The 15,198-nt window shown below is 42.3% G+C and overlaps 1 protein-coding gene across 3 annotated transcripts in view; it reads left to right on the top strand.

Annotated features, from left to right (window-relative positions):
* ENPP5 (ectonucleotide pyrophosphatase/phosphodiesterase family member 5) overlaps positions 1 to 15,198 on the top strand; it is a 42,675-nt gene that overhangs the window by 23,913 nt on the left and 3,564 nt on the right. Inside the window, exons 1-3 of one of the 3 annotated variants that reach the window (XM_007125264.4) lie at positions 6,062 to 6,148; positions 8,846 to 9,709; positions 11,170 to 11,346. In XM_007125264.4, the coding sequence (XP_007125326.2) occupies positions 8,881 to 9,709; positions 11,170 to 11,346 (1,006 nt within the window). In that variant the 5' untranslated portion in view covers positions 6,062 to 6,148; positions 8,846 to 8,880. The other 2 variants (XM_007125263.4, XM_028479260.2) reach the window with 2 other exon arrangements.

The following is a 15,198-nucleotide window of genomic DNA, read 5'->3' as shown; positions in this document are numbered from 1 at the left end:
GGCCTGTGTACCGCAAAAAAAAAAAAAAATTAAAAAAAAAATAAAATAAAATAATCTCTCTGGGCCAGGGTCCTCATATATAAAATGAGGAATAATAATAGTACCCACCTCACTGGGCCATTGTGAGAACTAAAGAAATTAATAGAGGGAAACGGCTTAAGTAAGTGTTCGATACCGACTTTCTATCATGACTAAATCAATGAACAGGTTTCTGCAGCAGGATTTTATCAAAGTCCACGGCAAATTACGTTTCCAGGTCCTAAAATATTACCCGTGTGGAGGAATGGGGATGGAATGCAGTGAGTGAAGCACAAGCCGGTCACTCTGGGGGATTAGCCAGGGCCCCATGGTGAGCTTATGCTGCAGTTGTACTTTTTTTTAGACCATGCATGCTCACAAGCTGTTCAAGGTATAGCAGGGGAGATATAGTAGCAGTCTGCTTTCCCCACGTCATGTTCAATTCAAATACCCACAGTCATCGTTGCCAGTCTCTTGATTCACTTCTGCCAGATGATACCCATGGGGTTTCCTATACTTTACTGAGCCAGTGAGTGCACTGGCTAACTCAGCCCTTTTCATGTGTGAGCATTACTTACCTCCTGACTTCATCCCTATCTTTCTCCAGGGACAGATCCCTTCCCTTTCTAACTCTGATGCAATGAACATCAGATAATGAGTCTAACATATGGCCCTTCGAATTCCTCAGTTAAATGACAAACAGATGGATAGAAGATGTGAGACTCCTGACATAAAGTTGGTCCTGCTTATTTTTTCTGCCCATTCTTATCTCGAGGAAGATAATTCATGATCTGAGTATAAACAGTGCTCCCAATATAGTCACGCAGCCATGATCTAGAAGGCCAGAGGGCTCGTGTAACATCCTTTATGAAAAAACTAGGAATTTCTCTGGCCAGCTGTGGGATGCAAAACACATCCCTGGCTATCCTACCCAATAATGCTAAGATCCCACAGAGGAAATTAAATGTCATGAGATGCCCTTAATCATGAGAGCTGGCAAAATTGTTCTTCGAAGAGTACAGGGCAACATAAAGAGCGTCACAGGAGAGTCACGTGACAGAGAGAGAAGGGCACACAAAAGGCACGGTGCTGTGTGGAGGGGAGATTATCCCCTCTACGCTTCTTGAGTTGTGCGGCCAGACTAATAATAAAATTGACATAAGACAAATTAACAGGAGAAAAAGATACTAATTTTAATTCATGCATAAAAGGGGGACCAGTCTATTTACTCGCCTTTCAAAAGAAAACGCCCATCCTACCGACCCATTCTTCTAAGGGCCTTTCCCTCCTAGAAACTATGCTCCTCTGAGTGAATCAGACTTAGTCACACGCGTGTGTAAGCCAATGGCTAACAGAGGTGCGTCGGCATCACGCCTGCGAGAAAAGCCTTAACGCAAAGAGATGACCTTCCAGTTATAAAATTGTAGCCATTGGGGATGGGGCAGGGAGAACCCTCCCATGGTTTTCCCTACTCTGCCACGCCAAGAAAGCATGAAGCCGTAAAATCAAGTGCTACCTGCTTTGTCTATTCATAAACTGTAACACTGACAAAAGAACCCAGGGCACACTCAAACTACATAATAGTTGCAAAGGATGTTTATATGTACATTTAAAATATAAATACCTAGAGTGTCTTTTTGGCCTGGAAGGAGGACAATATGTTTAGGTCCTCCCACACTGAGTAAATTTGCAGAATTACAATTCCCATGATAAGCCAATGCTTTTCAAAATAAATGGTGAGGTTAAACCAAGTACTACTTAGAGGCTTCTGAGGGTTGTATTCTCCACAAAGAGCTGAGAATGTGGTTTTGACTAAATGTTTTCACCCCGTACACCACAAACATGCGTGCAGTTTTGTATTTGGCTTCTTCTGAGAACTTCTTGTTTCAAGATGGACCTCAAACCAGATACCAGAAGACAACTGTCCCTCCTGCCTGCATTAGCACATCCTAAACTGATTTGGTTATTCAACAAATGACATTCAGTTCTAGCCTAGAAAATAACCCTTTCTTTGCTGTATGGTTTCCAGACTTCGCTTCATAAAGTGAAAGAACATGAAAAGCAGCAGAGCAGGGGCCCCAAGGAGTCCCTAGACTCGCAAGTTCAAGTTCTGATATGCTGCAGGCTGAGCTGATCGGCTCACTGCTACACACAGAAACGTGACCACTAAAAGTCAATCTCCACTAGGCCTAATTCATGAACTTTGTGGGGGAAGATCACAAAGCAGGGCTTATTTTCTGTTGCTGTTGTTTATTGAGGTATAATTTACATAGAGTAAAATTCAATATTTTCAGGTATATAGAGTTCTCTGGATTTTGACAAACGTAGACAGTCACGTAACCACCATCACAATCAAAAGTGCCTCACGTCAGAAAGTTCCCTTGTGGCCCTTTGTAGCCAGCCAATCCCCTCCCTTCACAACTGGCCCTTGGAAAACACCAATCTAATTTCTGTCCCTATTGTTTTGCCTCCTCTAGAAGGTCATATAAATGGAATCAGACAGTGCATAGCCATTTGTATCTGGATTCTTTCATTTAGCAAAAGGCTTTTGAGACTCATCCAGGTTGTTGCATGTATCAGTACTTCATTCCTTCTTATTGACGAATAGTCTCCCATTTATGGATATACCAGAATTTTGTGTATCTATGCACCGTTGAGGACCTTTGGGTTGTTTCTAGCTTTTAATAATGAATAAAGCTATTAAACTTTGCTTATAACTTTTTGAGGGGATATCTTCATTTCTCTTGGAGTGGGATTCCTCGGTTATATAAGGGCACCTCTAACTTTATATGAAACTTTTCCAGAATGGCTGTACCGTTCCCACCAGCAATGTATCATAGTTGCAATTGCTCTGCATCATCATCAGCAATAGATATTGTCAGTTTCCTTGATTTGAGCCATTTTAATCATAATTCATGGACTTTGGACCTAGGATGAGCCGTAAAAATTAAACATTCTGCTTGCTACATATACTGGGTGGAATAGCGTTCAACCCTCCAAATTCACATTCTCCTGGAACCTCAGAAGATGACCTTATTTGCAGATAGGATCTTTGCAGCTGTAACTAGTTAAATTTCGATGAAGTCTTACTAGATTAAAGAGGGCCTTATTCCAATGGCTGGTGTCCTCATACATGGCCATGTGGAGACACAGAGACATACAGAGGAGAACACCATGTGACAATGGGGGCAGTGACTGGAGCTGCAACAGGCCCAGGAACGCCAGAACCACCGGAAGCTGGAAGAGACGCGGCAGGATTCCTCCTTAGAGCCTCTGGAGGGAGGGTGGCCCTGCCGACATCTTGATTTCAGACTTCAAGCCTCCAAAGCTGTAAGAGAATAAATTTCTGTTGACCGAAGCCACCTAGTTTGTGGTGCTTTGTTCCAGTAGCCCTAGGAAAATAACATACTATGAATACAATTTGCAAAATCCAGCAATGCAAAGAAGTTTACACAGTTATATCTGACTGACATAAAGCTTTCTGAGAATAAAACATACTAATTGTTTGTGTGAAAATATAGTTCTAATTAGTACAGATATATCATTAGCAGCCGAAATTACTAATAGGCGTAAAATTACTTGGACTAAATCTTTGACTAATCTGTAATTTAACTTTTCACTCATTGGGTTGAACTTCTGCTAATGAATCCAAATGAGTGGAGACCTACTATTTATCAAGAATTAAGGTCAGTCCTGGGCGGGGGAGGGGAAGGGATAAATTAGGTATTTGGGATTAACAGATACACATTATTATATAAAAAGTAGATAAACAACAAGGACCTACTGTATAGCACAGGGAACTACATTCAATATCTTGTAATAACCTATAATGGACAAGAATCTGAAAAGGTATATTTATATATACATATATATATATATGACTGAATCACTTTGCTGTACACCTGAAACATTGTCAGTCTGTCAACTATACATCAATTAAAAACAAGAATTAAAGTCCGTCCAGAAGGAGAATCCTGATGGTTCCTAATCAATGGATGTTCAATATGTGAGACCCATATTTTGCAGAATGTTCTATAAAGGGTTCAGAGATAGACTTTGTTTATTTTAGTTGTTGTGGTGGAATATATTACAACCTTGAAGATTTTTAAAACTGTGAAATAATGCGCTCGTTTTCCCTACCACATGGTACAGACTAGTGTTGAAAACAAAACATCTGTGGCAGAGCCAGTCTTGGCTATTTCATTAAAAAAAAAAGATCCTATTCCAGTTTTACCACAAACCTCTTCCAGCTCCTGAGGAAGAAAATAATTGAGCTCTCCAACCCCTATTAGGCAGGCACAGGGACCCCCATCTCCAGCCCAAAACCCATGAAAGGAGTTGATTCTTCTGTTCCACCATTATTCAGAAAAATATTACTAGCTCAATGATTACATATATTAATTCAATAATATAAAACAAAGGAATAGCTACAGTCAACAGGTTGTGGCTTAGGCGACCATAACTGGCTGAGTAGTGATTGCATTTGGACAGAAATCGAGGTAACAGGGAGGACAGAAGGGCTGGTACAGATAGCAGGAATTCCATGTTTTTACAGTCATTCCTGTAGCTGTACTATGTAAGCCAGATTGTTTTTACCATTAGAGGCATAAGTTATATAACAAGCCTGCCAGCTGACACTAGATGTCATTATATGGGGATCTGGGCAGTGTCTCTGGCACTCGCTGGCCCCCTCACGCACCGTTTTCCGTGCTGTGCACTGTGGTTAACAGCTGCACCATGCCTGTTTCACAGGGGTGGGTCGGGAATACAATCGTGTCTTCCATAAAACGTCTGCAGAGCCAGGCAGTGTCATCTGAACAGAGTCCAACAATGCTCAGCGATCCGTGTAAGAGACAGGCCTGTTTTCACTACTCTGCTCTCTAATCAGCATATGCTGTTCTCTGACTGTTTGGGGAGAACATAGGGGGGCCTATTCTAGGGGGACAAAGACATAATCCTGGGCCACCCCGTTCCAAGTTGGGGCAATTTAATTAAATATCAGCAGGACTGTCTATTCATGTTACAGTCCCAGTATACCAGACAGGGAATGTGAGCCCTGGAGGGGACCCAGAGCTATTGGCTTTGCTCTCCATTTTAACGGCTTAGGTTGTTGAAGCTTAAGTTGTGACAACCAAGCAGATATTATTGCCCATTGCATGGTTGTCAGAATTAGGCCTGGGAATTCTGTAGATGGACAAATTCAGAGGAGCTCAAAGTCACTGCTACAATTTATGATAAATATAGTTGGGATCAAACTGGCAAACTGTGCACATGCCTGCACTCCCTCTGACATAAAAATACCACTGATTACAAAAAAAACCTGAAAAATTAATCCACTATGGTAAGGGAGAAGTAGAAACAAGGCCAAAGAAGACTTCCTGAAAGAGGCATCAGACCCGAAGTTCATAGCCTTATCGCATATTTGGAAACAAAGCTAGGAGCAGAGTCTGGCCCTGGATGCACCCATGCTGTTCAGTCTCTCACCCTGTGTAAATTAACCCGATTCGGAACCCGGCTTGTTGTAATATGTGCATTCTTAGGTGCCATACTATTGCAGATCCTTCAGAGACCTGACATTGCCAAAACCTGGACAATAAACATTGGGGCTGCAGAGCTCACTAAATTAAATCCTTTTAAATTAGATTTTGCATCGTCCTATCGACATCCTGCGGTGCTCAGGTGTTCCTCGGAGTAAAGTCCAGGGTATGGTGCCACCCATTTGTGGTAAGAAAACAAAACAAAAAAATGGGATAGCGCACCATGATCTCTCTGCATCACCCACTACAGGCACAACCGCCCGTCTAGAAAAGGCGCAGCGCATAAAGGTTTCGTGACCCGGCAGAGACGACCTTAGCGAGCGCCCGGCGCCTTCGCCTCCCCGCCCTCGGGCCTCCCGGCCAGGTCCACGCCTCCCCTTGCTTCCCCGGCTCCCGCCCTATCCATCCTCCGAACCCCCCAGCGCCCGCCCCGCGCCCGCTGATTGACAGGCGGGGCAGCGATCCCAGGAGCCCGGCTTTTGCTCCGCAACCCCAGCAGGAACCATCCCCCTGTAGCCAATGGGAGCCAAGAGGCGGGGCCTGCGGCGGGCCTGCGTTGCTGGTCAGGTGCTCTGCGCTGAGGTGGCTTAAAGGTGAGGGACTGCAAGTTTGGCGGGGGCGCCCCTTGCTGCCGCCGCCTCCCCGCTATTGTCCCCGGTCTGCGGGAGGGAGCCCCCTCCAGGCCCTCCCTCCCATTGCCCCAAGCAGATGCGGACCGAGCGGATCGCCGCGAGGGTAAGAGTCCGGGAGTGTGGGAGGCTGGCCTGCCGGGGACCCACCCGCCTCCTGCGGGTTCCCAAAACTACCCTCCCACCCGTTTCCACTGCACACATACCCAGAGCCCACGTTAGGGCATCTGCCAGCCTTGGTGGGCGGGAGGTTTGCGAATTGGGAACGTACCCTACCCCGAGATCCTTCCAGGAGCTAGGATGGAATCCCGGTGAAGAAGATGGGGCGATGTATCACCCTCCCCTCTTGATGTATATGCGCTCCACACACACCTACCCCTCCTTCAGTGTCCTTCCTCTCGTTTCGTGTCGCCCCGTCCCTCCAGGTTTCCAAGGCAGTCTGTGGGGGAAGGGTTGGAGGGGAGGAGGAACTGGAAAGCAGCTCAGTGAAATCTGGACCCAGAACTAGGGATTCCACTGCGCAGTGCAGCATTTTGTGCGTGGAGAAGAAACCATATCTTCTTCCATTCCTACCCCCACTTCCCAGTTTGTTGCTTTATGTCATCGATGTGATGATGCTGGTTCCTCTTACCAAACATTCCTAAGCTTGAGGCAACACTTAACCTTCGTTTATTTTCATTTGTCCCAGGAAAGCAGTTCTTTCCTGCTTACCACAGTTGCTGAATTAATTTATTAAGATAGAGGAAAATCAGATGTTTCATGTCGTTGATTCTTTTTTAGCCTTAGATTGTATTTGGTTCATAGTATCCTTCCTTGTGTTAGGAAGGTGAAGGAGAGAAAGAGGAAGTGATCACCATTCTTAGCCAGAAATGTTAATAAGTGTATTTGCAGTTCCTTATGGGAACTGATTATTCACGTTCCTTTCAGGTTTGGAAAGTTTATTGCTGTTTGAGAAATAGTTTTTAAATTTAATTTTTGAACCATTGTCTGGAGATCAATACCTAAAACAATTTCAGTTTAAGCAACAATTTCAGCTCTAGGTATGCTGAAATCAATTAAAAAACAAAACAGAATTCTTGCCCCTGATAGCAAAGCAAGCACGCCAAGCAGTTTTTATTTACCTGCACTTACAGCAAGGCAAGACAGGGTCTAATTTTGAGGTTTAAATATGTCTTCAGCATATTCAAATTAGGAAGATGTCAAAAGCTGAATTCGATTGCTTTTTTAAATATCAATTTATTTATCTATCTGTCTATTTATTTATTTATTTTGGGGGCCGCGTTGAGTCTTTGTTGCTGTGCGTGGGCCTTCTGTAGTTGCGGCGAGCGGGGGCTACTCTTTGTTGCTGTGGGCGGGCTTCTCATTGCAGTGGCTTCTCTTGTTGCGGAGCACGGGCTGTAGGCATGCGAGCTTCAGTAGTTGTGGCTCACGGGCTCTAGAGGCTCAGTAGTTGTGGCGCACGGGCTTAGCTGCTCTGTGGCATGTGGGATCTTCCCGGACCAGGGATCGAACCCGTGTCCCCTGCGTTGGCAGGCAGATTCTTAACCACTGCGCCAGCAGGGAAGTCCCTCAAGAGATTTCTTGGCACAAAATACAGTTAGATCCAGGTTTCGGTGGGCTTATAAATACCTTCATGCAAGAATGGACAGCAGAGGGAGAGAACAAAAGATCCTTACCGGATTTGCAAACCCAGTGGGAACTGACCAAATTTACATATGTATTGTTTTTTCGTATTATCTCTTATTAGCTTTGTTGAATAGAATAAAAGTTTTTTAGAAATATAGGCAGATTACCCACGACAATAACAACAACCTTGATCCCAAGAGATTAGTTAATCCTGGGAAGTGCCTTTTCTACACACACACACACACACACACACACACACATCACTGATAGGATTAAATGTTGATGAATTTTAAGATTAGGAAGGTCAACATCAAAGTTTAGAATTATGTTTCAGTTTATACTTAGTTCAGAATCTAATTGTTTTGTTTAAAGAAGGCTATGCTGTGATTATTCATACGTGAATGCAAATTACATTTCACAAATATATTTGAATGTCACAAATTTTGTCACTTCAGGATACCAAGTTAATCTATTTTCTCCTCTCTCTCATGACATCTCTCACATCTCTTACCGTGATGGACCAGACATAAGGCCTTGCCTTTGAAAAACAGAGGTGTACACATGTACTTTTAAAAAGTATTATTTTTGAATTTGCTAGTGCAAATTTGCTTGTTGCTAGGTTCCTATAGCCCATCTAACCATAATGATAAATATGTCCACAGGTATTTGACTATATAAATGTTTCTGACCAGGAGTCAGAAGTCTGAGTCAACCTGAAAATGTTTCTGAAAAGTTGTATGTAAATTATATCATCTTTTAAAATGATATTTGAGGAGCTTATTTAAATAATTTCTTTGAGGAATGTTTCAATAAACTCTTGGAAACTAAAACAGTTTCTAAAATGCAAATATAATTTTTAGCTTTATTTATACAGGGAGCCCCAGGTCTCTTGTTTAAGATGAAGTTCTGCAGCATAATCCTTCCAGGCTGTGATTTATGATATAACTGGGATTACTAAGCACCATCCCTTTGCATTTTGGGTAGAGTATACAAAACAAAATTATTGCCATTAACTTCTGTATGTTTCTTAAACAGATTATCTTACACTGAACTGATCAAGTACTTTGAAAATGACTTCAAAACTTCTCTGGGTGTCCTTCATACTTGCTGCATTGACACTTTCAATTACATTTTCTCTCCAACCAGACCAGCCAAAGGTTCTACTAGTTTCATTTGATGGATTCCGTTGGGATTACTTATACAGAGTTCCAACACCCCATTTTCATCATGTTAAAGAATATGGTGTCCACGTGAAGCAAGTTACTAATATTTTTATTACAAAGACCTACCCTAACCATTATACTTTGGTAACTGGCCTCTTTGCCGAGAATCATGGCATTGTGGCAAATGACATGTTTGATCCTGTTCTGAACAAATCTTTCTCCTTGGATAATATGAACATTTATGCTTCTGAGTTTTGGGAAGAAGCGACGCCAATATGGGTCACAAATCAGAGGGCAGGACATACAAGTGGTGCAGCCATGTGGCCCGGAACAGATGTCAAAATACATAAAAGCTTTCCTACTTACTATATGCCTTACAATGAGTCCGTTTCATTTGAAGAGAGAGTTGCCAAAATTATTGAATGGTTTACATCGAAAGAGCCCATCAATCTTGGTCTTCTCTATTGGGAAGAACCTGATGACATGGGCCACCATTTGGGACCAGACAGCCCACTCATGGGGCCTGTCATTTCAGATATTGACCAGAGGTTAGGGTATCTCATACGAATGCTGAAAAAGGCAAAGTTGTGGAACATTCTGAACCTAATCATCACAAGTGATCACGGAATGACGCAGTGTTCTGAGGAAAGGATCATAGAGCTTGACCAGTATCTGGATAAAGACCACTATACCCTGATTGACCATTCGCCGGTGGCAGCCATCTTGCCCAAAGAAGGTAAGTCTGAACTGACTGGTGGTCTGGGGCCGGGTCTGCGTGTGCCCAGTGCGATTGAGTGGGGGATTTTTGTTTCTGTGTCTTTCAAGTGTGCTTGCCTTTGTCATGGTAATATTCTGGGATTTAATCCTTAGTCTCTGAAAAGACAAACTCTCTTTTCTCAGAGTCTGATTTTTCATTTTTTCCTAGAATATTAAAACTGATACTCTCTCTGTATTTATGGTAGTCGCATTTAACCATTTTGGAGTCATTGGATATGGTGAAAGCTACAGCCTCCATTCTCAGAGAAATTGAGATGGGAAGATATATACAAAATGTGCCTGCAGTTACAGTGATTTTATGGAAGCCCTAAAGCCTTCAGTGGATCCTTAGTTAGGACCTGCTTAATAGGGAAGCAGTGGGGTATAGGAAGGAGAGAGTTTTGGTTGTCCTGAGATTTAGTTTTCTTATCTGTAAACAGGGGAAGTAGTAACAGTACCTCAAACTTTTTACAAACCTCTCCTCGAAGCCTCATACCAGCTCTGTCTCTCATTATTTCTGTTTTAAAGATAGGTGAACAAGCTCAAAAGGTTTAACATCCCCAGGTCAAAAAGTAAGTGCAGAGCAAGACTCAGACTTGCACTCCTGACTTGTTTTATCACCTCCTGGCGTTAGTCTAGGTATCAAATGAGGAAACGGATCTTGAAAAGCTGAAGAGCTCACAAATGAGAGTTAGATCCCTCGTAGGGGAATTAAGAAGATCATAGGAAACAGTGAATGTTAAAATAGGCACGTGCAGCTGCACACAAACATTTCTACCAATTCAATACAAAATAGCAATCTTTTGTGGTTAAGAAAATTGCATTAACCCTTCAGTTCCCCTGATCAAGTTGGTATGGTGTTCCCTTGTTGGCAGGGAGGAAGCCCCAACAAATGGATTTGAAAAACAAGAAAAGGATTAAAGATATTGCCCAGGTTTACTGCGTTTGAAGTTACAGGGAGTACTTCTGCAACGCCTCCAGGGTTTCAAAGAACGTTTGACCAACCCTCACCCTCCACTTACCGAATTTTCTTGTCTTGAGATTCTCTATTTCTGTACTCAGAACTACCAGAACTTAGCTCTTTGGTTTTGTTTGGATGTTGCAGTGCCCTTGACATTTTACTTTGTGCCACCAATTAGTACCTGTGTATGTGTGTGTATTTAATCTTTAGGGATTAGAGACTTCTGGTCCTATAAAATGTCTTCTCTTAAGGTGAATTTACTTTAAGAGAAGATTATTTCTCAGTTTCCCCCACAAGATTATTTCCTCAAAGGGGATGGGAGTTCTAAAGTGTCTGGTGAGGCTTCATTACCTTGAACTTGCTGGCTGTCTACGTCAGTAGGATGTCTGTGTTGATTGACCTCTGTTGCCATGGTTGTTTCTTTGGCTGTAGCAGTGAGTGTCTTGTTCTGCCTGCCTCTCCTCATCCTTCTCTTTTAGGCAGATTTGATGAAGTCTATGAAGCACTAGCCCATGCTCATCCTAATCTGACCGTTTACAAAAAAGAAGAGATTCCAGAAAGATGGCATTACAAATACAACAGTCGAATTCAGCCAGTTCTCGCAGTGGCTGACGAAGGGTGGTATATTTTACGGAATAAGTCAGATGACTTTCTGTGTGAGTATGTTATAGTATTTCTCGCCATTCTGCATCGTTGTCTGCTAAAGTGGAGGCTAAGTGGGAGTTGTTTCTGCCGTATTCAACAGTCTGTTTATCGATCGAATAACTAGCTAGTGTCACACATTAATAGCTAAATAAAGATCCAATAAAGATTTATTGGGGCTTTAAAATGAGGTAACCTCCTAAAAGTGGAACACTTACTTCTCTTGAAGCCTTCCGACCAAAGATAAGCACAGTGCCCTGTACTGCCTATTACAACCATTATGTTCAGGAGGAAAACCTAACTGAATTTTATAAATTGAATCATTTTCTGCATCTGTTTTATACTCTGATTTCAAAAGAGTTTAATCTCTATTTTTCTTTTCAGTTGCTAGCTTTCTAGTTTCTTTTGCGCTTCTGGCTCTACCAAGTATAGGCCAGCTTTGCTTTACACCTTGGAAACATTTCTAAAAAGAAGTGTATATTGGCATGGATAAAAATATATCAAGATATATTTTCCTAATGAATACCTAGTGGTATAATTTTGGAGCTATTTCCATTGAATAAATTTAGAATATAATGTAAATCCTATTTAAAATTAAAGCATGCAAAATAAAGAGCTTCCTGCTATCCCTTTTTTTTTCAAATTTGTTTTTGGCCACACCATGCAGCTTGTGGGATCTTAGCTCCCCGCCCAGGGATCGAACCCACGCCCCCTGCACTGGAAGCGCAGAGTCTTAACCACTGGACCACGAGGGAGGTCCCCCTGCTATCCTTAGGTGTAGTTTTCCCTTCTCATGTAGCTTTTAACAAGTTAGTCAAATGGAAAAGTAATCCACAGGATTTCACTCATTTTTATTTTGCCTGTTATTTGCATATTTGCTCTCAAACTCCCCGCCCTTACCCTGCTCTGCTTTGTATCAGCAGTGACAGATCCCTACAGACGAAATTTCCCAGGCTCCTTTGGGAACTGGTTTCTGGTTCAGTTTGGTCAATAGAGGACCTTTGCAGGAGTGTGGAAGGCTGGAGTTTGGCAGAAAGCCAGGGTATTTTTCCCCCACTCTCTCTGCCCCAGGCTGTGTCTCTAACAGTGACTTCATGTCCTCAGTGATCCCAGCTCTGGACGACTTTCTGCTCTATGGCCTCAGTGCCTACTGGGTAGTGCTGGCTTTGGGGGTCTGGGGACACTACCTCTTCCTTCTGTGCCTCCAGCCCTGGGGGCCATGGGAGGTTCCCACTGTTCTACTCACTGGGTAACCTTGCCATCCCATGTTTGCTTCTGACCTTCAGCACTTTTGTAACTAGACCCCATCTGAAATTCTCTCTCTTGGATGGGTTCCATTTTCCCAGCTGATAGAGATATTAACACGCACTAACAATCAATTCACTGGGAGTTGTTTCCATTCTGTTACTTGAATGTTGAAGCAAGCACATGGTATCAACACTACCTAGAAATGTTCTTTTAGGCACTGGTCCTTGACACATATAAGAGACGAACAATATGTCCCTTTAGCTAGAATTGGGTTCCCATCATGTTTATCGATAAAGAGAAAAGCAATTGCCTGGCCATGGCATTTGTAGAGCATATGTAAGGCCTATTGGCAGATGCATACAGGTACATGGGTTCTGGTCCTGAAAACAGGTTTTACATATAGATAATAATCGGTAAAACAATATTTAATCAGGCCAGGAGAGCTGTTTTAAGAAGGCTTTTAAAAGTCATGTCCTTGGCCAGGAGAATAGTTGCCACCTTTATATGTTCAGGTTTTCATGTATTGTGCAGGTAGCTCTTATGTTAGAGGGTTTGCTCAAAAAAGAGCTGCTATCTCTGAGGAGATTGAATTACAATTTACAATTAACATAAATGTAAGTGGCTCTCTTGAAATTTTGGTTTGGTGAACTACACATACTAGATGAGTCACACCTATTTTGAGTAGAAAACCTTAATAGTGCTCCTGTTTCTGTTACATGATGTTCAACATAATTACTTATTCAACAAATAATTAAGTACTGGCTACTATAATCCTTCTCAGCCTGAGTTCTATAAGAGAATTCAGCCCTAATGTCCCAAAGCAGTGGTTCTCAAAGTGTGTTCCCTGGACCAGCAGCATCCAAATCACCTGGGAACTTGTTAGAAATGCAGATTCTTGGGCCCAACCCAGATCTACTGAACTAGAAACTGTGAGGGTAGAGCCCAGCGATCTGTGTTTTTACCTGCACCCATCCCCCTACCCCGGGGTCTCAAGTTTGAGATTCAAGTTTGAGAACCTCTGCCCTTAGGAATCCATTATTAAATACTGTCTACTGGATCAAGCATTTATTGTAGGGGCTACCACTATGAAACAAAGTCTCTCTTCATGGGAAAAGTTTTCTAAGTCATAATGAGTTCACTTCAAATCTGATTTTCTAGTAAGAAGTGTGATATGATTTATCTTTGCCTTCATGATTAGAGTCTAGATCCAACTTTTCATAGACATGAGCACAGCAGTCATCCAATCAATTACAAATTATATAATGGCACATTTCCCAAGGTTACTATCGATTAATTAACTAGAATAGCACAGTCCCGTCAGATGATTCCTAGTGATTCATAAATCCAGCGTTATTTTCACTTGAATAATAAACTCAAAAGAATCATGGCACTAAGAATGACTTCTTTAGATGGGTTTTGCCAGGCAGATTTGGAATTACTTTGAGGAGATGACTCTTGGAGGAATTAATTTAGGATTTTCTTTTTTGCAATGATGTGTTCTCATTGCATATTTCCCGGTAGCAAACACAAGCAGTAGAGGCTAATTTGCTAGTCCTTCTCACCACCTTTAAAAAGAAAGCCTTTCAGTTTTCTTTGGTTGCCGTCTCATCAGCAGTAGCACCCTGATATTATGCTAGACACACATGCCTTTAAAAGGCAGCTTTTGGCAGAAATAGAGACACAGATGTAGAGAACAAACGTATGGACACCAAGGGGGGAAAAGTGGTAGGTGGGGGGGGCGGTGGTGGGACGAACTGGGAGATTGGGACTGACATATATACACTAATATGTATAAAATGGATGCCTAATAAGAACCTGCTGTATAAAAAAAATAAAATAAAATTCAAAAATTCAAAACCATAATAAAAATAAAAGGCAGCTTTTATTATGCAGGAGTTTTCATCCTTCAATTTTGTATCATCTTCTGACTTGATAAGTCAGGAGACTCCTAAAATTTTTACTTCTTTGTAGCCACACGAAAGCACACAATGCTAAGTTGGGTCCTGATCTGAACCACCAAAGCCAAGATTTTACCCACAAGTCCTGACTTTTTTTTTTTTTTTTTTTTTTTTTTTTTTGCGGTACGCGGGCCTCCCTCTGCTGTGGCCTCTCCCGTTGCGGAGCACAGGCTCCGGACGCGCAGGCTCAGCGGCCATGGCTCACGGGCCCAGCCGCTCCGCGGTATGTGGGATATGATGTGTTCTCATTGCATATTTCCCGGTAGCAAACACAAGCAGTAGAGGCTAATTTGCTAGTCCTTCTCACCACCTTTAAAAAGAAAGCCTTTCAGTTTTCTTTGGTTGCCGTCTCATCAGCAGTAGCACCCTGATATTATGCTAGACACACATGCCTTTAAAAGGCAGCTTTTGGCAGAAATAGAGACACAGATGTAGAGAACAAACGTATGGACACCAAGGGGGGAAAAGTGGTAGGTGGGGGGGGCGGTGGTGGGACGAACTGGGAGATTGGGACTGACATATATACACTAATATGTATAAAATGGATGCCTAATAAGAACCTGCTGTATAAAAAAAATAAAATAAAATTCAAAAATTCAAAACCATAATAAAAATAAAAGGCAGCTTTTATTATGCAGGAGTTTTCATCCTTCAATTTTG

This window comes from Physeter macrocephalus, chromosome 18 (genome assembly GCF_002837175.3).
Source record: "Physeter macrocephalus isolate SW-GA chromosome 18, ASM283717v5, whole genome shotgun sequence".
Taxonomy (NCBI): domain Eukaryota; kingdom Metazoa; phylum Chordata; class Mammalia; order Artiodactyla; family Physeteridae; genus Physeter; species Physeter macrocephalus.
Note: the sequence above shows the minus strand (reverse complement) of the source record. Positions and strands in the feature narration are given on the sequence as shown.